This window comes from Felis catus, chromosome B4 (assembly GCF_018350175.1).
Source record: "Felis catus isolate Fca126 chromosome B4, F.catus_Fca126_mat1.0, whole genome shotgun sequence".
NCBI lineage: Eukaryota > Metazoa > Chordata > Mammalia > Carnivora > Felidae > Felis > Felis catus.
Genome location: NC_058374.1, coordinates 38,224,509 through 38,246,681, shown reverse-complemented (window position 1 = coordinate 38,246,681; position 22,173 = coordinate 38,224,509). Strand labels below are relative to the sequence as shown.

General features: G+C 50.2%; 2 protein-coding genes and 1 long non-coding RNA gene across 9 annotated transcripts in view; 2 read left to right on the top strand and 1 right to left on the bottom strand.

Moving 5' to 3' along the window:
* The first annotated feature begins 287 nt into the window (after window positions 1-287).
* On the top strand, window positions 288-9,068 carry NRIP2 (nuclear receptor interacting protein 2). Of its 4 annotated transcripts, none has more exons than XM_011283736.4 (7): window positions 290-1,290; window positions 5,176-5,328; window positions 6,429-6,511; window positions 6,865-6,983; window positions 7,214-7,231; window positions 7,569-7,743; window positions 7,837-9,068. In XM_011283736.4, the coding sequence occupies exons 1-7, from the start codon at window positions 1,039-1,041 to the stop codon at window positions 7,937-7,939; spliced, it is 903 nt and encodes a 300-aa protein (XP_011282038.2). In that variant the 5' UTR covers window positions 290-1,038; the 3' UTR covers window positions 7,940-9,068. The 4 variants fall into 4 exon arrangements, 3 of the variants coding, with proteins under 3 accessions (XP_044917192.1, XP_011282038.2, XP_004001561.1); XR_002159468.3 differs by having other exon boundaries at window positions 294-1,290; window positions 7,179-7,231; XM_004001512.6 differs by having other exon boundaries at window positions 295-1,290; window positions 7,179-7,231; window positions 7,569-9,068.
* Window positions 4,510-21,601, bottom strand: ITFG2 (integrin alpha FG-GAP repeat containing 2). Of its 3 annotated transcripts, none has more exons than XM_019834359.3 (13): window positions 21,364-21,600; window positions 16,394-16,489; window positions 15,796-15,837; window positions 15,438-15,639; window positions 14,588-14,727; window positions 13,968-14,116; window positions 13,479-13,576; window positions 13,247-13,300; window positions 13,063-13,154; window positions 12,210-12,327; window positions 10,405-10,578; window positions 10,155-10,314; window positions 4,510-4,759 (listed from the first exon to the last, which is right to left on the bottom strand). In XM_019834359.3, the coding sequence occupies exons 1-12, from the start codon at window positions 21,457-21,459 to the stop codon at window positions 10,211-10,213; spliced, it is 1,365 nt and encodes a 454-aa protein (XP_019689918.1). In that variant the 5' UTR covers window positions 21,460-21,600; the 3' UTR covers window positions 4,510-4,759; window positions 10,155-10,210. The 3 variants fall into 3 exon arrangements, with proteins under 3 accessions (XP_019689918.1, XP_019689919.1, XP_044917191.1); XM_019834360.3 differs by having other exon boundaries at window positions 15,438-15,609; window positions 21,364-21,599; XM_045061256.1 differs by lacking the exon at window positions 4,510-4,759 and having other exon boundaries at window positions 9,348-10,314; window positions 21,364-21,601.
* Window positions 21,475-22,173, top strand: part of LOC123386511 — a 6,403-nt gene continuing 5,704 nt past the window's right edge. The window contains exon 1 of one of the 2 annotated variants that reach the window (XR_006600479.1): window positions 21,475-21,613. This is a non-coding gene — a long non-coding RNA (uncharacterized LOC123386511). The other variant, XR_006600480.1, reaches the window with a different exon arrangement.

Below are 22,173 nucleotides of genomic sequence, written 5' to 3'. Positions count from 1 at the left end.
GAGCCAGGACTCCAGAAGCCTTAAATAAAGAAGAGGGAGGGGCGCCTGGGTGGCTCAGTCACTTAAGCAAGGGCTCTTGACTTCAGCTAGGGCCTTGATCTCACGGTTGGTGGGTTCGGGCCCCACATGGCAGTGCAGAGCCCGTTTGGAATTCTCTCCCTTTCTCTCTGCCCCTCCCCCGCTTGTGTGCTCTGTCTCTGTCTCCCAAAATAAATAAATAAATAAATAAATAAATAAATAAATAAATAAACTTTAAAAAAGAAGAAGAAGAAGAAGAGGGAGATGCTGGGGCGCTGCTTGTGGGGAGATTCAGAGCTGCTCTTGCTGCCCCCCTGGAATCCAGAACCCAGAATAAACAAGACTCTGAATCTGCCACATCCGAAAGGTCGAGACCCAGAAGGGTGAAGCCTCTCCTGTTGACAAGAAGGAGAGGGGGGAAGACCATTTTGAGGCCCCCCTCTCTGTTCTGAACCTGGCTGTTGGCCTGCCCCCAAGCCCAAACTGCAGAGGGCCCCAGGGGAGAAAAGAGCGGGGCAGCCCAAGAGGAGACGGGAGGGCACACGCACAGGGCCGCACGTGCCCGCATCCCACACGCAGGCTGACTCCCTCCCAACACCCACGCACTGCCTTTCAAACAAGCTGGCACGGACACCCCGACAGTTTACAACACCGTCACACCCCTCGTGCTTGCAGGCGCCCGCGCGCGCGCGCGCGCACACACACACACACACACACACACACACACACACCCCTTCCACCGACCGCTCCCACCAGGACCCTAGAGTTGGACGCGCTGCAGAACCTACCACCAACCCCCCCCCCCATCCCCGCCCCTCCTCCTGGAGTGCTGGGTTTTTCCAGCCGGAGGCTCACTCCCTCTACTGCAATCTCGGGGAAATTGGTGTCTGACGCGGCTGCTCCAGCACGTTATTTATTGATTTACTCTGTCCCCCGGGGAGACCCTCCTGTCAGGAGAGCTGCGACCCGGAACTGAGGGAGGCGGGAAGCGGCGGGGCCACGGGTGGCGGGGCAGAGGGGATGGAGACGAGGACGGTTCAGCAGCCCCCGCCCTGCTCATCAAGCTCCGGGAGCCCCGCAGGGGCCACCCGGCAGGAGGCCAGAAGAGTGGAGGGAGACTCCAGGAGGAGGGGACAGGAGGCAGCGCTTCGCGACCGAGCCCCCCTGAGCCAGCAGCGCCGGCTCAGACAGGCCACCCAGTTCCTGCACAAGGACTCTGCCGACCTGCTCCCCCTGGACAGCCTCAAGAGGCTCGGCACCTCCAAGGACTTGGTGAGGCAGCCCTCTCCCCACCCTTCCCCTCTCTCTTCCTATATCCTGGGGAGGGGGCGGAGGGCCGGAAACTGCAGACCCTAACCTTCAGATCCCCCCTCCCTTGCTGAGAGTGGGGCAGAGGTAGTCCCAGGTGGAGGGGCCCCACCCCAACCATCCTCAGACTCTTCACTGGGGGTGCTCCCGTGGCTCGGTGGCTCTGGGGGGGCCTAGTCTCCTTGCTCAGTCAGCTTCTCTCACACAGCCCAAGACTTATCTTGGGGGTGATGAGGAACTGTGCTCTCTAGGAGAAGAGGCTTACAAGGACACAGGAACCTTCTGGAGCAGTCATTTACTGCTGGGAGGGCCTGGAGGCCTGGCCAATTTAGGGTTATGGTTTCTCTCCTGTCCCTAAACAACCGATTCCTTCCTACCAGCTCTGATCATCCATTTGCCTTTTCCCTCCAGAATGGAAGCACTAAGGGCCTCTGTCCTTTCCAGAGCCTCAGGGTTTCATATGGCTCTTGCCTGGGCCACCAGCCCCCTGAGTGCCCCCTTACTTCCTCGTAGGGGCAATGGCCCTTCCAGGCTTCTTTCTTTCCATCTCCCTGCAGCAGGGCCTCTGTGGCCTCCAGAGGGAATGGGGTGGGGGTGTAACAAGGAGGTGAGTGGGTCAGGGGCAGCTGCGAACACTCATCCCTCCCCCGCCCCCACCGAGACAGTGGTGAAGAGCATGGGCTTTGGAGCCACGCTGCTTGGGTTCAGATCCTGGCCCTGCCACTTACTACCTTAGGCAAATTGCTTGATGTCTCTGAACCTGTTTCTTCATCTGCTAAATGAAGACGAAATTAGTAGTATCTCCCTCATGGCGTTGCTGTGGGAGTTGCACGAACTAATGCCTATAAGGGGCTTAGAAAAGAGCCTGGAAAATAGAAAGCATTATCTAAGGTCTGAGTATGATTGTTCCTCCAGCTACGACTCCATTTAGCTTGAGGGAGAAAATAAGCTCTGTAGGGCCCAGAGAAAATGGAACCCTCTGTGGCCTGTGGCTCTTCTAGAAGAAAGGAAGGCTTTTGCTTGGAAGCACTCTGTTCCCTCACCCATTTCCTCATCAGAAGGTCTGAGAGGAGGACACTCTTCCAACCTGAAGGGCACGAAGTCAACTCTAGGGGCCTCAGCCAATGCAGCCCCTCATTCCCTTTCCTGACCCAGCCCTACCAGATTCCTCTCAGACGAAATGTTCCTCCTCCAGGAACCCAACCCAGAGGCCAGCAGATTCCCAGCCTCATCCCAGCAGCTCCCAAACAGGAAAAGTGACCAGACCGAGATCTCAGTTCAGGGAACTTCGGGGCTGCTCTTGCACACACACAGAGAGCACAGCTGAGAAACAGGGAGAAACGGGACAGCAGGGAAGCTGGTGCTTTGGCTCCCGGTGGCTAGGACCTCTGAGCCTCTATGGTTTGGAGACCACCCTACATCCATCTGGCCCTGGATTAGAGGCTCTGTTAACATTACCATCCCAGCGTGGCAGGTCCAGCCTTCTGATAAGTCCTGAGCTTTTCACCTCACCCCACTGCCTCAGGACGTCCCAAATTGATCTCAAGCAGTTACCTTGTGTGGCTTTGGCAGTGAAGACACAACAGGTTGGGGGGACCCCACCGTCTCCCTCCTTAGGATAACTCTGGAGCAAACCTCACAGCAGTGGGGACCTGAAGGCTGTGTCCATCGTGGGAAAGGTGGGAGGAGAGCTGGGAACCGCAGAGCTGCTCTTTCCGGCCTGCCCTGGAGTTCACTGCCCTTTTCCCAGACCTGGGTCTCCTGCTGGCAGCCTTGCTGGCGGGAGCAGCAAGTCTCAAGGGGCTCATTAAACCAAGGGTAGAAAAACAATCCCACGTTCCCAAGAAGAAAGGGCAGGTGGAGAAGGATGTGTGGAGCCTGGACAGATAGAGTCATTCTTCAACAAGCATTTATTGAGTGCCTACTATATGTTAAGCTAAGCCTTGGGGTATAAAGATCTGATGTCACAGGCTCTCCAGGCTAATGGGAGAGTAAAAGCCACAAATAACAACTGTGAGAAGCATGACAAAGGGAGCTAAGAGAAGGGATGCTGGCCCCAGCCTGGCGTGTGGAATGAAGAGTACAAAGAGGTCAGAGAGGGCTTCCTGGAGGAGGTAAACCCTGTGTTAATTACAGGACACACATGGAATTCCAGACTTAGATAAAAACCTCTCTCCCAAATAAAGAGTAGCTCCGGAACAAAGTACGTTGAACCAGTCATCCAGTCTGGCCCACAGAAGAATGAGAGTCGTCTCAGGAAGGGGGTTGAACAGGAGCAAATGTGTGGAGGCCAGGAGCAAGCAGCCTGGTACAAGCGGTACAAGTAGGGTCAATGGGGGCAGATAGGCAGGCGAAAGACAAGGCTGAGGACGAGGCCGTGACCAGGTCATCTGGGCTGTGCATCCCCTGAAAGTTTGGGCTTTATCATGCAACAGGAAGCAGGCATGCTTTGATGGGAGTTTAAACAGGAGTAATATGGTTAGTTTTGTTTTCCTTTTCTGCTTCTCAGACTCTAACATGCACACGAATCATCAGGGCATCTTATTAGAATGAAGCTTCTGATTCAGTAGGTCATGATTCTGCATTTCTAACAAGCTTCCAAGTGATGGCAAGTGATGTTCAAGCTACATATCTGAGGACCACACTTTGAGTAGCAAGGGCTTTATTTTTCTTTTTTTTTTTTTTTTTCTTTTTTAAATTTTTTTTTCAACATTTATTTTTTGGGACAGAGAGAGACAGAGCATGAGCGGGGGAGGGGCAGAGAGAGAGGGAGACACAGAATCGGAAACAGGTTCCAGGCTCTGAGCCATCAGCCCAGAGCCCGATGCGGGGCTCGAACTCACGGGCCGCGAGATCGTGACCTGGCTGAAGTCGGACGCTTAACCGACTGCGCCACCCAGGCGCCCCAGGGCTTTATTTTTCTTAAGTTTATTCATTTATTCTGAGAGAGAGCGTGAGCTTGAGCTGGGGAGGGGTAGAGGGAGGGGGAGAGAAAGAATCCCAAGCAGGCTCCACATCGTCAGTGCAGAGTCTGACATGGGGCTCGAACTCACGAACTGTGAGATCACGACCTGAGCTGAAATCCAGAGTTGGACCCTTAACCGACTAAGCCACTCAAGCACCCGAGAAGCAAGGGTTTTAGATAATCACTGGCTACAAGCAGGTGTATCTGAGAGACAGCAGTACTGGAGGCCAGTTCTTAGGAACTTCGGGAGGTGGTCCAGTGATCCAGGACAGCTGAGGTGAGGCTCGAATAAAGGCAGTAGTACAAAGCAGGGTTGGACTCTATAAATACAGGAGACAAAGCTGGCAGAACTTAGTAAATTGACCAGATGGAGTGAAGGTGGTTTCAGGCGAGAGATGGTTCAAGCATCCTAGTTTTGAAGATGTGACTTTTTTTCTCTGACTTCCATCACAACATCAACTCTGGGATCTGCAGCCCATTGAAGGATGAGGTCAGAAGGGGAAACAAAGGGGAAAAAAATGTTAAAAATGTGTTGTAGACCTGAGACAAAAAGTTCCCCAAGCATAATACTAGCTCCTGAGAGGTCTTGGCAGTCAATAGGTTGGTCTAAACCTAGAATGGACTGTTCTTTTCTCATTTCTTCATTGCTGAGCAATCTATTGGGGTCTCAGCAAAATGGTATGATTTGATACGAGGGTTCACTCTGCTATAAAGATGTGACGGCTGGGACTTGGGTAAGATACTGCCCCTTTCTTACTCCCATGAGACGCGGGACTGGGGTGGGGTTAGGTTGAACATCGTGGGAGATCTAAGGTGGGAGAGCTGAGTGGCCTGGATACTTGGGTTTAGACCTGTCTGCCTTCTTTGTTTTGTGACGGAGCCAGCAGCCGCACAGTGTGATCCAAAGACGCCTGGTGGAGGGAAACCAGAGTCGGTTTCAGGGGGAGTCTCCCCCCGCGCAGGCCCCGATTCACAGCCAGGAGAGCAGGAGGAAGACCAGCAAGACACAGATTCCTGCTCTTCTGGTGAACTGCAAGGTGAGAGGCCTCCCAGGGCACTGGCTTTCATGAATGATCCTGTGAACGGCTCACTTCCGCCACTCTCCTTCCTCCCCTGGGTGGTGAGGGAAGGAGGGAGGGAGAAAAAGCACCTCTCCCCCGAGGCTGGACCTAAAAATGGGATCCTGTACATTCTCTACTTTCTACCTCAACCCATCTTCCCTCCGTGCAATTCCACGTGTCCGTGCCAACCCTTTTATCAAATGTAATCTCCAAATGCGCATGTGTAAATACTTGCCAGTGTTTCCCGATGACAGCATGGTCCTCTCTGGAGCCATTTGACCACCCCAGCGGTACTGAACACCCACCACTCCTCTGCCACCACTTTTGTGTGGCATTTCCTCTTCCTGCTCTCCAGTCTCTGGCCACATTCTAGAGCCTTTTAAAGCCTCAAATGTTACCTCCTCTTTGAAACCTTTTCTGATTTCCCCAGGGGAGAAAGAGCCTCCCCTCCCTCTCAATATCCAGGACACTTTATTGACAACCCTTTCATAGACCTTAAAACTTTCTACCATGCATTAGTTACATGTCACTTCCCTACACCCGAGCACAGCATTCATTGATGTGCCTTCCAGCAACATCTCTGGCACATAGCAGGTGCTCAGCAGAAGTCTGGATTGAGAAAATGGCATGCATTTGGGATGTCCAAGTGTACCCACAAATGTCTGTATATATCCAGAAGAAAGTGAACCCGTCTGTTTCCGTGGTAAACCTGTCGCTTACCCCCATCTGAACTTCCTGGCGAGACAGCCTGGTCTTCTCACCCCTCCTGTATCCCTCACCTAGACCTCTCTAACCTAAGCCCCTGGCGTCCCAAGAATTCCTCTACACAAACAGATCTCCATTTCTGGTCAAGTGGTTCCCAAGTGTATGATCTCCCCATAGACAGCTCTACTTCCTTTTTTGATTCCTCCATCTAAGAGCCAGTTTTGCCTCGATTGCATGAGTGCCATAAAGATCACTCTGAAAGGCTTGGTTCATTCCCTTCACACGTTTTTGAGAGGGAGTCATCAAAGGGCTGGGAAAGGTGAAGGATCCAAGCCCAATCCATTCTGACTCCCCGCGACCCTCTTTCTCAGTGCCGAGACCAGGAGCTTCGGGTGGCCGTGGACACAGGCACCCAACACAACCAGATCTCAGCTGGGTGCCTCAGCCGCCTGGGGTAAGAGTGTGGCCTAAAAGAATGGATGGGGGATGGGGTTTCTTTAGGGGGGGTGATGAAAATATTCTGATATTAGATAGTAGTGGTAGTTGCATAACTCTATGAATATACTAAAAGCCTCTGCATTTATAAAAGGGTAGCTTTTGCGGTATATGAACTATATACCAATAGAGCTATAATTGGAAAAAAAAAAAAAGATTGGATGGGGGCTCTGGTAGAGAAGACAAGGATTCAGACCCCACGTGGGGGCAAGGGATTGGATGAGAACCCACGTGTAGGGGGAGGGGCGTCAGCTGACAAAGGCATTGGGGTTGGGGGCTGTGGTGGCCATAACCCTTACTTCCCAACCACAGGTTAGGGAAGGTCCTCAAAGCCCCAGGTGGGGACGTGGCACCTGGGCCCCCCACGCAGGTGGAGCAGCTGGAGCTACAGCTGGGCCAGGAGACAGTGGCCTGCTCAGCCCAGGTTGTGGGTGAGTCCTCCCTTCATTCACAGCCTCTTCTTCCTCTTCCGCCTTCCTCTCCTGGCACCATATGAGGTGCCCCCAATCTCTGGGCCCAGATCCTCAGAGCTGGGGGTGGGGAGGCAGACAAGGAGTGAGTGCTCACAGGGCACCGTGACCCCTGGGTGCCCTCCAGCCTCTTCTGTTTTCAAACGATTCCTGCAGATGTTGAGAGTCCTGAATTCTGTCTTGGACTGCAGACTCTGCTTTCTCTCAAGGTAAGAAGGATGCGGGCGCTTGACCCACATTTGGGGCCTGACCCAAAGGGCTGGGATAAAGAGGTAAAAGGCACAGGTGAGGAAGCGTGGGCCAGCTTCTGATGAGAATGACTCAGAGTTGTGGGATTTCACCTTGCTTCCTTGGAGGTTCCTTATTTGCCCACAAGTGAAGCATAAGAACCAGGTCCCACTGCCCACAACCCCAGAGTTCCAGGTGAATGGAAACAGGGGGATGAGCAAGGAGCAGGGGGCTGGGGGCTGTGGAAAGTGGGGGGGGGAGGGCTGAGGGAGAGGCTACCTGCTGAGAGAAGCACACATTTCCCCCCACCCCCCACAGTGCTGCATCGACCTCGAGCATGGAGTGCTGCGGCTGAGGGCCCCCTTCTCAGAGCTGCCCTTCCTGCCTCTGTACCAAGAGCCTGGCCAGTGACTGATGAACCAGCCAGTCCCCGGGGGAAGGACCTTGCCTCGGGGAAGAGCCATGTTGGGGAATGGGGCATTACTAGAGCCAGGTACCTGGGACTACCACGTCTGTCCCTTCTGTCACCACCCTGACCCTGCCGTCCCATTGGCCTCAGTCAGCCACATTCCTCTCTGCTTCTCAGCAACTGCTCAATCCTCCAGAAGACTTCCAGAAAGAGGGCCCATGATCTCAGGGGACTGGCCTCCCCGTTCCCCTCCAAATCAGGACTGTGGAAAAGGATGTAAGCGTGGCGTGGTAGGAACTGGCCCAAGTCAAAGGCTGCAGCCCATACTGTCCTTTACCTGCCTCCAGATCCACCCCACACACCCCTCGGTGGCCTTCACTCCCATGCCTCTCCCTTCCCCTCCTGGGGCTTAGTACCTCTTGCAACTAGACTGCCACATCTCACCCACCAGGGGTCCTGTCCCTGCTGCCGCCTGCCTTTCTGATTCTGCGCACATCTGCTCACAGCTGAGTGGGGGAAGAAACAGGAAACAGAATACTCCGGTACAGTAGAAAGGCGAGTTGGCAGAGGAGCTTCAGAAGCTTTCTCAGTTACCTTTCCTGGGGTTGCAAATGTCAGAAGTCAGTTATTATTTGATTTCCCTGTGCGAAACCTTGGGTGTACCTCTAGCATTTCTCCAGGTGTCTCTCGTCCTCCACTTGCTTTTTTACACTTCAGGGGGATGGTGAGGAGCCCTGTTGGGAACTGCCCCCACAAGGTGGACAGGATGGCAGGGCCTGGCCGTACTCAGACTTGGAACCTAACCAGTAGTCTTTCTTATTTCTAGAACTACTCACCTCATTAGACGTTCTTCCTTCCCCTCATCTCTGGCCTCCTGAGCTTGAGCTTGTCTTATTTTGGAATCTTATTTTGATCCCTTGCCAGGCTCTGAGCCAAAGCACAAAAACAAGGAGGCTTTTCATCTTCACTGTAAAGAGAGGAACCCAAACCTTAAGGAGCCAGACACCCTGAGCATCTTTCTGGCAGGTTTGAGTCTCTCAAGTCACGGACGAAGGGCAGAGGAAGACAATGGTGTAACTAACCTCAGCTAGGGAACTAGGACCTTGGGGTGGAAACAAGATTGTGAGCCTGGGGTAGACTAGAGGAGAACCAGCTGCCCTGTGACATCTGGTCTTGCCTTTCCCAGCTGAGTCCCCTGACCTCAAGAGAAGAGGAGGGGGCTCACTACCACACGTGTAATGTGGGTACCCTTGGTCCCTCACTGCCTTGCCCCATAACCTCTGCTTTCCTGGCTCTGCCTGTTCCTTCCTGCCTCCTGCTGCTTCTATAACCGCAGACCCCAGACCCAGTGGCAGGCCTTCAGCCCAGCTGCTTCTCCACTTGAATAAACACCTGTTTCTCTATGCTCATGTCCTTCTCTGGTTTCCCTCCATGTCGATCAGAGTCCGAATTGGTAACTCTGCCCTTATTCCCTTACAGAAAGGTGATGTGAATGTGGACCTTTCCCCAGGTTGACCCGTCTGGCTGGGTTAATATAATTGAGAGCAATGGCTTTCTGACTCCTCTGAACACAACTCACAGCAGGAAATACATTTTACGGAGCAGTTAGCATACACACGCACATGCACATGCACATGTACAGTTATAACAAAACAATACTTCCCTATGCTGTGAGTATGACACTCTGATATTTTTCTTTCTATTTTATTCTACCCCATTTCGTTTATTCAAACAATGCTGACCACAACCCACCAAAGAATCGCAGCCTGTAACGTGAAAAACACTAACTAACGGTGCACAGAATCGAGAGCAGAAGGAATATAAATGGTCCAAGATAGAATTCTGATTGTGGTCTGGATCATAAACCCGCATTGGATTCTAAAGGTGTTTTGGGGGGATGTGGGTGCAAGGCCCACAAAGTTGCACAAGCAACATGGCAAAATGAGAAAGTGCTAGCCCAGTTTCTTTGGTAAAGACAATCATCTCAGCGTTGCTGGGAACAATTAAGACCAGACTGTAAGATGATTAAAGACCCCCCTTCAAAAGCAAAACAGTGTGCCATTCCTGTAATAATACCTAATGTCAGTGACTTGGAGCTGTGCCATGGAAGACGGAGCTTGGGATGCAGGGAGCCCTTATCTCATAGCCCTACTGGCTCCGAAGCCTGGTTTCCTTATAGGCATCGGAGCCATGCAAAGGATCTGTGCTCCCTCCTCATGAACAAGTCTGTTTTCCACACAATGAGAGTTGGGGGGGGGGGGAGGGCGGGGTCTAGGAAGGGGGCAGTCCCAGATGATGTGGAATGAGGCTGGGGTTCTATGATTCTGCTGATGTGATGGGTGAGGTACATAAGGAAATAGGGCCGAGGGCCAACTCGCCTCTTCTTTCACCAAGGAGACCATGAAGGCTATAGTTCACAGCTTCCCTAAGGTTGCTGCCATCTTTCCACGCTCCTCTGTGATGTTTACTCCCAATCCTGCCAGCACTATGGATACCTTGGGGGGTGGGTTGGTTCAGGAGGCTCCTTCTTCAGCTAAGAGGGCAAGTCCAGCTAGGTGGGATCGTGGAGGCTTGCAGGAGCACACTGTGGGGGCTGGTCTGGATGGTAGAGGGTTTGGTGAAGCAGGGCGCGGACAGCTGGGAGGTCATCGGGATCTGAGGGCAAGAAAGGGGCGGTTCAGAGGCTGTGGATCTGTGGGCACCTGGCACGGGGCTTCTCGGGCCTGAAGCACTCCTGGGACTCACCCACGCCCAGCTCCTGCAGCAGGCTCTGGAACTCTGGCTCAGCCTCCAGCAGCTTCAGCAGATTGGTCGACTCCATCCGCTCAAGCTGCACCTCCCAGTACACATAGATCTTCTGGTTGAATGTGACGTACACGAGGCAGGGGCTATTGCGGCCCTCCTTGCAGGCATACAGGCCTGCAGGGTGTGGGGGTGAGACAAAGGTCAGAGAGTTCGAGTCCCAGTGGGGAAGGGCAGAGAACAAGATGCAGGCCTTGGAGTCAGCAGTTTGACCCTCCCACAGACGTCAAGCAGAAAGCTAAAGGCCCTCTTTTTTTTTAATTTAAAAAAAATGTTTATTTATTTTTGAGAGACAAAGCATGAGTGGGGGAGGAGCGAGAGAGAGGGAGACACAGAATCTGAAGCAGGCTACAAGCTCCAAGCCTGTTGCGGGACTCAAACTCCCAAACTGTGAGATCATGACTTGAGCCAAAGTCAGATGCTTAACCGACTGAGCCACCCAGACGCCCCTGAAGGCCCTCTTTCTAATCCATTTGTGTTGGGAACTCAGTAAAATAGGTAAAATACCTCCCCATTTCAGATATGAAAAAACACCATGGGAAGCACCTGGGTGGCTCAGTCGGTTAAGCGTCTGACTTCGGCTCAGGTCATAATCTCACAGCTTGTGAGTCTCAGCCCCGTGTCGGGCTCTGTGCTGGCAGCTCAGAGCCTGGAGCCTGCTTCAGATTCTGTCTCCCTCTCTCTCTGCCCCTTCCCTGCTTGCACTGTGTCTCTCTCTCAAAAATAAATAAACATTAAAAAAAAAATAGGTATTGAGTTATGGTAAGATGGCTTAATAAATTAAAAAAAAAAAAAGAAAAAAAACCCACAAGGCAGAATGGCCCCACAAAAGTGCTTTGCTGATTTTCCCATCTTAGTGATAGCCTTGGAGGAATGAAGGACAGTTTTGGTAGTCCAAGGGGTAGATTAGCAAAACACGATCAGAAACTAAAGCTGGGCACCTGGGTTGCTCAGTTGGTTAAGTGATCCAACTCTTAATTTCAGCTCAGGTCATGATCTCACAGTTTGTGAGCTCTCTCTGATAGCATAGAGCCTGCTTGGGATTCTCTCTCTCTCTCTCTCTCTCTCTCTCTCTCTGAAAGAAAGAAAGAAAGAAAGAAAGAAAGAAAGAAAGAAAGAGGAAGAAAGAGAAAGAAAGAGAAAGAAAGAAAGAAAGAAAGAAAGAAAGAAAGAAAGAAAGAAAGAAAGAAAGAAAGAAAGAAAGAAAGAAAAGAAAAAAGAAAAAGAGAAGAAAGAAAAGAAAAAGAAAAGAAACTAAGGCTTCTCTTTGGTGGCAGTCCCTTCTTCAAAGGCATTTTAACCTTCTGGGTCACTAGAGTATGTACACCAGAGCGCTATACAATTCTTACCATTTCAGCAACCAAAGATCTCCCCATGTCACCTGAAAAAGCCAGGACTGCTTTCCAAGTCCCTGATTTGTAACAAATGCAAATTGTCTGGGAGAATGCTCCTCACAGAGTTCTGACATGCTCAGATGGGAGAGAACTTTCCCATGCCTTCACACATCCCAGACGGGCAGATGCTAAGAACTCATCCCATTCTTTAAGATATTGAAAGATGAACCTGTCACTGTCTCTCATTCCTTATTTAAAACTGTGCAGACGGTAATTCAGTACCCACCATCACCCTCTAACAAAAGTGCTGAAGAGCTCATTTGTTTATGAAGACGCACGTTAGGGGACACAGAGAGAGTAGAAATGAGAGGCATACAAGTGTGGTTAGAGAGGGTCCATGGGGTGGGGTCCCACCTGCACAGAAGGCTCGGATATTCTCATCCACTTGGAAGCGGACGACGGTGCGGTTGTGATCAATGATATACGTCTGTCCATCCCAGGCACAGGCAACCACCTCCTCATGCCCATTGCCCTGAAAAAGGCCAGAGACAAGGATGCAGGGGTGGCAGGGAGCTGGTAAATAGAAGAGCCCGAACAATGGGTCTGGATAGCACATAAAGGACTTGTGGACCTAGTTCTGGGTGACCAACAGCCAGGAAGGAAAGGAGCCCTAAGTTTCTTACTGAACTTCCTCCGTGCGCCAGTCACCAAACAACTGGTGAAGGAGACACCATTATTCCCAATTTTATATGGAGGAAACTTCAGCTTATAGAAATGAAGTCGCTCACTCGTGGTCACACAGCATAGAAGGGAGGCAGCACAGAATCAGGACTCAAACCCAGGCCTGTTCTACCGACTTCAAAGCCTCGTGCCTTTTTTCCTACCATCACACATGCACAATGGCAAAGTATGCCCCCGGTGTCGCAGATTCTGGGGCTGCAGCCTTGGTAAAGAGAGGCTCATAGATAGACGAGAAAAAAAATTACAGAACATACATCTGGAGTTGAGGCCAAAAACTCACTTCTGGACCCTAATAAATTATTTCTCTTTGGAGCCATTACTCCTGGAAAAGTTGCCGCCGAGAGATTCCGCGGCAGTGCAGAGATGGTACTAAGCCCTGAGAAGTTAGGAAAAAGACTCACTTGAGACGCAGTTAAGAGTCTGTCTGAAGAGACTTAGATAAACATCGAGAGCGAACTGTGAAGTGAGAATGGACTCATTTGCATCACATGTTTCCACGTGAAGAAGGTAAGAGTGTTCCTCTCACCGTGACATCCAGTTTCTCTAGGGCAAAAAGCTGATGATCCACCTGCACCGACCACAGCAGCTTGTCCGCTTCCTCCATGAGCTTCAGCGTCCCTGCAGGGTGACAGGCAGGCTGGGGTGGGCAGGACAAGGACCCCTGAGCACACCCCACAGGCACATAGCCTCCTGCCCCAGCAGGAACTCACCATCCAGGGTGCAGAGGGCAAAGAGGCCGGAGCCACCCATCTCAGAGTTGTGGCCTGCAGGAGGGACAGAAGGACAGGAATAAGAAAATGTGAAGGGTAGGGCAAGGTCAGAGCATACAGGGTGGGGTGAGAGGCGGCCCAAGGTAGGGAGAAGGGAAGGCCCAGCATCTTCCCTCTCCCAGGATTGATGCTTGCCCCTCAGCTCCCTCCTGTGTCCCCACCCCACCTTCACCTCGTTTGATGTTGCCAATGAGGTGGGTGGAGACATTCTTGTTGTGGATGCGGCCGGAAGTCTGGTGCAACATGACATCTCGGGCAGCCGGGGCCTCCCTGTGTGGGGGTGGGGTGGGGTGGGAGGGATACTAAGTGGGGACCAAATGAGCCTAGTTCTGCAGGATGTTTGTGGCCCCGATCTCTGTACGAGCTTCTAGGATGTGAATCAGCCTGGAAATCTATTGCTGACCCTGTCTGGCCCATGTGGTGAGTAGAAAAGAGAGGGACAGAGCTGCCAAGTTAGAATCTTGGAATCTTTTCCAGGTGCTACGAGGTTAAAGCCCAGGATTTCCTGGGTCCTGAAATCATTTTCCTTAATGGGGCAAAGGTGCTGTGCCAGGACCCAGCCAAAGCAGCTCTGCCCACTGCAGTCCTGTCCACTGCCATTGCATCCAGGAGCCCATCTAGATTCCACACAACCACACCATCCACAGGTCTGCGCCCTTACCTGCTGCCCTCCGGGGCCCCCTCAGAGGTGGGAGGGGGCCCGGCGTCCTTGTTCCAGGTACACAGGAGAATGGCGTAAGCACAGCCCGGCTGAGACACCATCAGTTCAGGAACACCCAAGGGCCCTGGAGTCACTGAAAGACTGTCCACCTGCACCAGGGAACAAGGCCTTAAAGGGGGCTGGGGACAGAAATGGGACCCTGCCGAGAGCATGGGAGAGAAGTGGGGCAGGGGCCCTGGGAACAGCATCCCAGGCTTGGGGGGCAACAGCAGGAGGAAGAATTTGAGTTTGTAGGGTTCCTGCCTCGTGCCATCGTCTCCACATAGCCCATCTGCTTTCCACTGTGCATGCCTCAACCAGGGTCCACACTCTGACACAAAGCACATCACACCCTCAAGCACACTCTTAACTCTTAGCCTGGTGCTCTTTGCCTCTTATTAGTAATTTTCCCCTAAGACCCTGATTTGAAACTCTCTTCTTTGGATTTCTCTCAACAAGGAGATTTTCCCTTCCTCCCACTCTAAACCCTGACCCACGACTGTTCTCTCAAGAGGGCCCCTACAGGAGGGCTTCTTCCCTGCTCCCTGGTCTCCCTGAGCACCCCCCGCTCAGCCTCTCACCTGACCCTCCAGTGTCCACTTCTTGAGTGACACCAGCTGCCCTGTTGGATGTTCAGTGCCTTCACCCAGATCTTCCCAGCGGAAAGCCCGTACCACACGGTCCGTGTAACCGACCACCAGCTCACAACACCCATCTCCATCTGTGGGTCCAGAAAGTAGGACGAGTTTGGAGCCACATGCGTGTTCATCAGCTTGAATCCTACACACATGTCCTCTCCGCCCCCTGCTAACATCACCAGCGTTTGCGCCGAAACCCAGTACAACTTCAGACCCCAAGAGCTGCGCTAGTCCCCTCACACACTTTGTGCTGTGCTTCTTCCCTCAGACACAAAATTCGGGTGTCCTGATTCATGCCACATACCATCACCTTCGTGACAGCTTCTGGCCGAAACATCAGCCCTATATCTGTACGACTCACTCCCTTGCCACTTTCAGTGTCTGATCAAATGTCACCTTCCCAGAAAGGACTTTCCAGATAACTCCATTTAGAATTGGTAGCTCTACTTCTCTACCCTGACACTCCCTAGCCTCTTTCTGTGGTTTATTTTCTCCACGGCACTTACTACATTCTAATATACTATTTAATCTTCTTAAAATATTTTGCACTGTTTATTTTCTGTCCTTCCTAGGAAAGGTCCAAGAAGGCAGTGATTTTTGTCCATTTTATTCACTGCTGCAATCACAGTGCTTAGAATGATAACTAGTTTATAATGGGAGCTTAGTAACTCAACATAAAATGCATAATAATTGCACCCATGAATACTAACTACCTCCCTGAATCCCATGACATCTGCTCTACTACCCATTGACTCCTATTCCCCTGGCTGCCTGCGGAGACAGCCATGCCCACCGATGTCGCTGATCAGCATGACCTTGGTGTTGGCAGGGATGTGCTGCTTGAAGACTGGATGCTGCTCCTCTCCCATTAGGGTCTCGTGGTGCCCAGAAGCATCCAGGGCCTTGGTAGGCGTCAGGTCACACAGGTGAAACCATCCCTCAGCACTCACCGCCACCACCAGGTTCTGGGAGAGGCAGAGGCATAGGAGGGATGGCTGGGGAGGGAAGTTTGGGCACAAGCCTGGTCGTTAAAGGACAGAAGTGAGGGCTAAAGCCTTTAACTCTCAACTGATTTCCACCAGGAGAGGGGGAGCAATCTAGGCAAAGCCTTGGAGTTCTACCGAAGTCCCAACGTCCCCTAGAGTTCTTACCTTTCCTTTATTACAAACATCTCCAACCCCAACACAAGTCAGCTGCAAAGAAAAGGGGAGACATGCTGAAGGAGACCAGTACTCTCTAATCTCAGTGAAGCAAGGAGAGGGTTTGCTAACTACCATCATTTGCTGAAAAGTTGTGCCACATGACCTACACGGATAGTTCATGTTAATCGCGTTCTTGTGCTCTAAGTCTGGTTTACCTAGAGCAGTAGGGAGACCTCAAGTAGTTAAGTCTGTCTGGGCTGAACAAGACAAAACAAAAGATACATCTAATACAACCAGTCTATCATATTTCTAGACTTATGCAAAGTATTACCCCCATTTTGTACTATACTTTATGAGATCAGATGACCTTGGCAGTTTTTAAAGTACTGAGAGCCACGCGGAAACAGAAGATAAAAAACAACCCACCAGCTGGAGGCGCACTGCCCAGCAGCTTCCCTCCCTGAATGGAATGAACCCTGAAGCAGTGGCTGGCTGAATAGCTGGTGAACTGGGACACACTGGTGGGTTTCTGTATGGCTCAGCCTTGATAGTCCCTGCACAGAAAGGATCCTTCTGCCCCTTATGCCCCAGGAAGTTGAATACTGACCATGCCCTGGCAGGAACAGGTGAGCCATGGCCGGCTGTCATCATTCTTATACACAAACAGCTTCCCGCTGGTGTCCCCCACCACCAATTCATTTAACTTCAAACGGAGAGAGAAGACAGTGTTAGGATGGGATCCTATGGAACCACCTGAAGCTTTTCTCTAGGCCCATCCTGGGTACATCATAAGACCTTAATTTGTATCTTCGCCAACTTTAGTAAAAATCTTTTGCAACCAACAAAGCCACAGTTTTCCAGTTTCTTTTTTTTTTTTTTTTTAATTTTAGGGATAAGCATTGGGTGTTGTATTGAAACCAATTTGACAATAAATTTCATATTTAAAAAATTTTTTAAAGTTTATTTATTTTGAGACAGCAAGCGCGGCCTTGAGCAGGAGAGGGGGAGAGAGAGGGGGAGAGAAAAATCCCAATCAGGCTCCACATTATCAGCGTGGAGCCTGATAAGCCTGATGTGGGCTTGAACTCACGAACCATGAGATCATGGCCTGAGCTGAAATCAAGAGCCGAAATTAACTGAGGGAGCCACCGGGCACCCCTCCCAGAGTTTCTTTTTTTCCCTGTCGGGGTGTGTGTGTGTGTGTGTGTGTGTGTGTGTGTGTGTGTGTGTGTGTCAGAGGAGGATAGCAGAATGGGGCAACACGGAATCTATGACTCTTCCCAGAAAAGTCTGACAAGTGAATAGCTCCATGACCTGCTTGCCCGATTTCAGCTCTTCCAATCTGTCCATTGCCAATGGGACATGTTTTGAAAACAACCTAGAACATTGAACTTTTGGAAAATTGAACTTCAGACCACGTACTTAATCAAGGGCCAAATAAAAAGACAAGGTCAGCTCTGGGGTCCCTCCTTCCTCTACAAACATCTCCAACCCCAACGCAAGTCAGCTGCAAAGAAAAGGGGATCTTTTGAACTTGGTGTGTATGAGTGAATATATACAGGGGATGGAGGTGCTGGAGGGGACAGCACGAAGGGGTTGCTGGTGTCAGCCTCCTCTGTGCTCTGGGCTTCTGGCGCCCCCAAGTGGTGGCCCAACTCTCAGGAGGGGGGTTCCCTGAAGGGAGTCTCTTCCTATTTGTATTTGGGTACTCCATTTCCCAGTCATTTGGCAAAGGCTGCCTGCCTTTCTAGGGGTAAACAGTGATAACAAGGTAGCACCAAACCCTGTTTCCACAAGTAGCTTTCTGATTTCCCCTGTTGAGGAGTGGGAGGGTGGTGGGGAGGGAAGGGGTGGAGGGGTGGGCAGCCAACACCCCCTTCCTATTCTCAAAATAGAGTGAATATCAGATTCTCAAGAGATTTAATTCTAAAGGCAACAAAGACGTAACAGATCACAAGTAAAGTTAAAAATGAATTGGGATTTATCAATGATTTACTTGATTTGAATCTTCGATTTATTTTTTTAATAGTTATGGGAATTATATTATATTATATTATATTATATTTATTATATTATATCTGGTGGGAATATTAGATCACAGAAGCATAAAACAAGTTTACTGACATTAAACTCTCTCCACCTGATGTTTCCATTTCGGCTGCTCCAGAGGACTTTGGCAGACACACCGAGGGCAGGCTGCATAGCACAGAGGCTCAGTGCAGCTGCCTGGATTTGAACCCAGCTCTCTATGCTTAAATTTTGTCATCTATAAAACAAAGATCATAAGGGTATTTACTGAATAAAGTTGTTCTAAGAACTGAGCTAACAGAGGGAGGCCTTTAAAACAGTGACTGGCAGAGGCACCTGGGTGGCTCAGTCAGTTAAGTGTCCGACTTTGGTTCAGGTCATGATCTCACAGTTCATGGGCGCTGTGCTGATGGCTTAGAGCCTGGAGCCTGTTTCAGATTCGGTGTCTCCCTCTCTCTCTGCCCCTGCCCCACTCCCACTCTCTCTCAAAAGTGAAGAAACAATACAAAACAAACAAACAAACAAACAAACCAGTGACTGGCATACAGTAAGCACTAATACCAGGTGGTTTTCAGCCTCTAGTTAAAAGGCCTCCATGGCTAGGGACCCTGGTATCTTTCACACAATCTATTCTTTTTTTATACATCCATTCAGCAAATGCCATAGTCCATACCAGCACCTCAGTAAATGTTTGCTTTTCTTTTAAATTAAATTTGATTTAAAAAAAATTGTTTTTTCATTTTTGAAAGAGAGCGTATGTAGGGGAGGGGTAGAGAGAGTAGGACAGAGGACCTGAAGTGGGCTCTGTGCTGAGCACAGAGAGCCCAATATGGGGCTCGAACTCATGAAGCATGAGTTCATGACCTGGGCTAAAATCAGACACTTATCTGACTGAGCCACCCAGGTGCCCCAAATTTAATTTAATCTGAGAGAGAGAGAGAGTGCGAGTGGGGGAGAGGGGCACAGAGAGACAGAGACAGAGAGACAGAGGGCGAGAGAATCCTGAGCAGGCTCCATGTTCAGTGAGGAGCCCAGCACAGGGCTTGACCCCATGACCCTGGGATCATGACCTGAGCCGAAATCAAGAGTTGGACACTCAACTGACTGAGCCACCCAGGTGCCCTGATAAATGTTTAATTACTAGACAATTAACAAAAAAGATTTTAAGAAACAGAGAAAAATCAGAATGAAAGGGAATGCTCAGTCAGCCCTTGAGTTTCCAGGTAAAGGTAGATAGTGAGTTAGGGGTACAAAGATAAATGCCACACACTCCCTACTGAGGGGGACCTTACAGTTTTAACAAGGGCACAGACATGGGTATGGTAAGAGCAGTGACCAAGTAGATGTGGCCCAGCCAGGCAATGACAAGCAAGACCAAGCAATGACACTGAGGCAATGGCTGGCCTCCTGGAAGAGGACATTTCCAAACTAGCCCATCTGCTTCCCGGCAGCTATAATGCTTCCCAGCAGTTCTGCTTCCCTGCGGCTGATCCTGGCTCTGGCCTCTGGAGGTCACTCACGGACGCTAAGAAACCCCAGCTAGAGGGTACAGTCGCCATATAATACTAAAGGAGGCAGGAGGAGAGATCTCTGGTCTGCTATAGCCTTCTAGAGATTTTCCCCTGGTGTAGCCAGGCTTCCATGGGCAGTCCTACAGGGTGTGCATTCTATTCGTGGCTTCCCCTCCCCCACCACTTACCAGGAAACAAATTAGTTTCAAAGAACTTTAGGCTAATGATTTATGAGCATGAAATAAGTCTTTTTCCTGCCCCAAATGCTGAACTAATAACAGCGTTTCTATCCACACTCATGCAGGCTGAATGTACCACGTGCATACATACATGTACCACTAGGCAACGATCTCAACTACTTGCCCTTCTTTCAATTATATTTATCAATAACATGCAAAGCACTTCAAATTGCTTTGAGACAAATAATCACATTTGCTTTCCATAACAATCCTCATTTATTCAACAAACATCTGAGTACCTACTATGTGCCAGGCACAATTCTAAGTGTTGGGAATATAGCAGTGAAAAAGCAGATAAATCCCCAGCCTTATGGAGCTTACAAATCAGGGTTAAAAAAAAAAAAGTAGTACAATATATCTAATATTGTAGAACTGAGTGTACTGGTGCAATCTACTCAGAAAAGTACAATTTCCAAAAAAGCTGATGCCACGAAGCTATGAAAAAAGGCAGGTATTTTTCCCTTTTAAACAAAGAAGACCATCAGATAACACGGAAAATCATGTACGCCTAAAGTCACTCTGTTAATTTACTATTTGAAAATGCCTCTCTTGATTTTCTCATAAAATTGTACTGCTTGGCATATTACGAAATGTGAAAGTCCAAAAAACAATACAAATTTATGAGAATAACTCCTTCCTCCCTACAGGGAGTAGAGCCAAAAGAGGCTTCATAAAATATCTTCTCTATCACAGCACAAAGGAGGCTGGGGGCAGGGGTATGTTTTAGCCCTTTTTTCCCCCAGGGAAGAGAGCACAAAACATTTAGGGACGTGAGGATGAGAAGCCGGCAGAATAGGAAGGTGGGGCAGAGGGTAGGAGAGGATGGCAATAAGGTGCTTTGCATTAAAAATAGGGAATAATGAATGAAAAGAGTCTGTTAAGAGTGTCTCACACCAGCAACAGCCCCCATCCCCTCTGATGCTCCACCTCAAAACTCTACATATTTTCATCAGTGCACCTCCTTACATTTCGTTGTTCTGGTGACTATCACCCTACCTGACTGTGAGCTAGCTGAGGGCTGGGACTGTCTTGTTCATTTTGGAATTCCCAGAATATAGCAGAGTCCTTGGCGCACACAATGGGCACTTGAATAAACATTTGCAGAAACAGAATCAAATACTAACAACACTAACACTTGGTGTTAACTGTGGGCCAGGCATAGTTCTACCTGCTTTATCTGTATTAATGCATTTCAACCACGAGAAAAAGAACAGCTGCGGAGATGGTAGATGTCAATTGTTTTTGTAATCCAACCAAGGTGTAGCGCTTTCAGGTTGCCATACGCTTGGTGTACTATGCAGCAGGCATTACAGAAACCAGGCATTACAGAAACTCGGCATTAGGAATGGGGTGTTGGGGTGGAGAGGCAGAAAAGTACAGCAGTGTGTTCCGGCGCAAGGAGCCACGTGTAAGAGCAGCAAAGGCGGGTTTTAAGCTTCTATGGAGGCTTCGAAAGGCAAAGTGATTTGAGGTGATGCCCCTGCGTAAGGAGGGAAGCAGTGAGCCGGGATATCTGGCCACCGGTTTACCAGGCTCCTACTGTGAACCAGTTACTGACTTAGGCAAAGGATCAGTTATCTATGTCCCTAAAAGAACACCAGGGCAGGGAAGCAGTGCAATTCGGGCCTGACTTCCAGGCACGTAAGCTATCTGCCAAGTTCTCCTTAGGTCACCGCGCAGCCCCACCGCGCACGCGCTCCGCTCCCCCCGCACGCCTAGGGCGGCTTCTCCATTTCCCCGGCCCCGCCCTACCCTGGCGCCGAGCCAGGTCGTGTCTCTCGCAGTGCGCATGCACTGACCGTATCGTTATCGACGTCTCCGAGGCAGATCGCGTGCGGGAAGAGGCTCCCGCTAAATTCCAGGGCCACGCGTTGCACGTAGCTAACCGACCTCATCGCACTTGCACGGGCCGAGGGACCGGGGAGGCCCGCTATATGTTCCCCGAGCCCCTCCTGAGAGCAGCCCAAGCGGAAGGCCAGCCAAAGCGGAAAGTTACGTCACCGCTCAAGCCTCCAATTGCGGCCTTTCTCGCTTAACCTGAAAGAGGAGGTGGGTCTTCCTAGCCCTCTGAACTTGGGGGCGGGCTTATCTGATGTGAGTGACAGGGGCATGGGCCACTCCTAGCCTGGGTAGACCAATCTTGATGGGGGTGGGGGCGATCTGTTCCCCAGGCAACAGGCTGTCCGGGGTTAGACCTAATAACCTTGACCTCTTCCTTTGTTGCCTTAGCATTGAAGTCTCCAGGCCATTAGACTAAACCAGGGAATCATAATAATCGTAATAATTGACAACTGTATGGTTTCCAACAGTGTTTTTGTGTTTTTGTTTTTTTTTTTGAAACAACTGTAAGTTACCTGTTAGGAGTCCTGCAAACAATGTAGTGAATTGAACCAGCATTTAAAAAAAACAATAGAATAGAAAATACCAAGTGACTCTAGAGTAGTAAGTATTCTTTTTGTGAAACCTTTGTTTCAATTGTAAATATTTATATATGTATATTTTATATACTGGCTTATCACGTGAAAATGACTTTTTAAATGGTGTGTGTATGCTTTTGTGGTCCTTAGTTAGAAAGGTCCTTAGTTACACTTGCTGTAAAGCACATTTCA

Bases quoted from the DNA above. Each gene is read 5' to 3' on its own strand.
- NRIP2 (XM_011283736.4), top strand. From the start codon at position 1,039: ATGGAGACGAGGACGGTTCAGCAGCCCCCGCCCTGCTCATCAAGCTCC. The intron at 6,512-6,864 runs GTAAGAGTGTGG...TCCCAACCACAG, and splicing joins GGGTGCCTCAGCCGCCTGGG to GTTAGGGAAGGTCCTCAAAG. The intron at 7,744-7,836 runs GTACCTGGGACT...TCTGCTTCTCAG, and splicing joins TGGGGCATTACTAGAGCCAG to CAACTGCTCAATCCTCCAGA.
- ITFG2 (XM_045061256.1), bottom strand. From the start codon at position 21,459: ATGAGGTCGGTTAGCTACGTGCAACGCGTGGCCCTGGAATTTAGCGGG. The intron at 14,728-15,437 runs GTGGGCATGGCT...CTGGACCCACAG, and splicing joins CATGCTGATCAGCGACATCG to ATGGAGATGGGTGTTGTGAG. The intron at 10,315-10,404 runs GTGAGTCCCAGG...TCTTGCCCTCAG, and splicing joins GCTGCAGGAGCTGGGCGTGG to ATCCCGATGACCTCCCAGCT.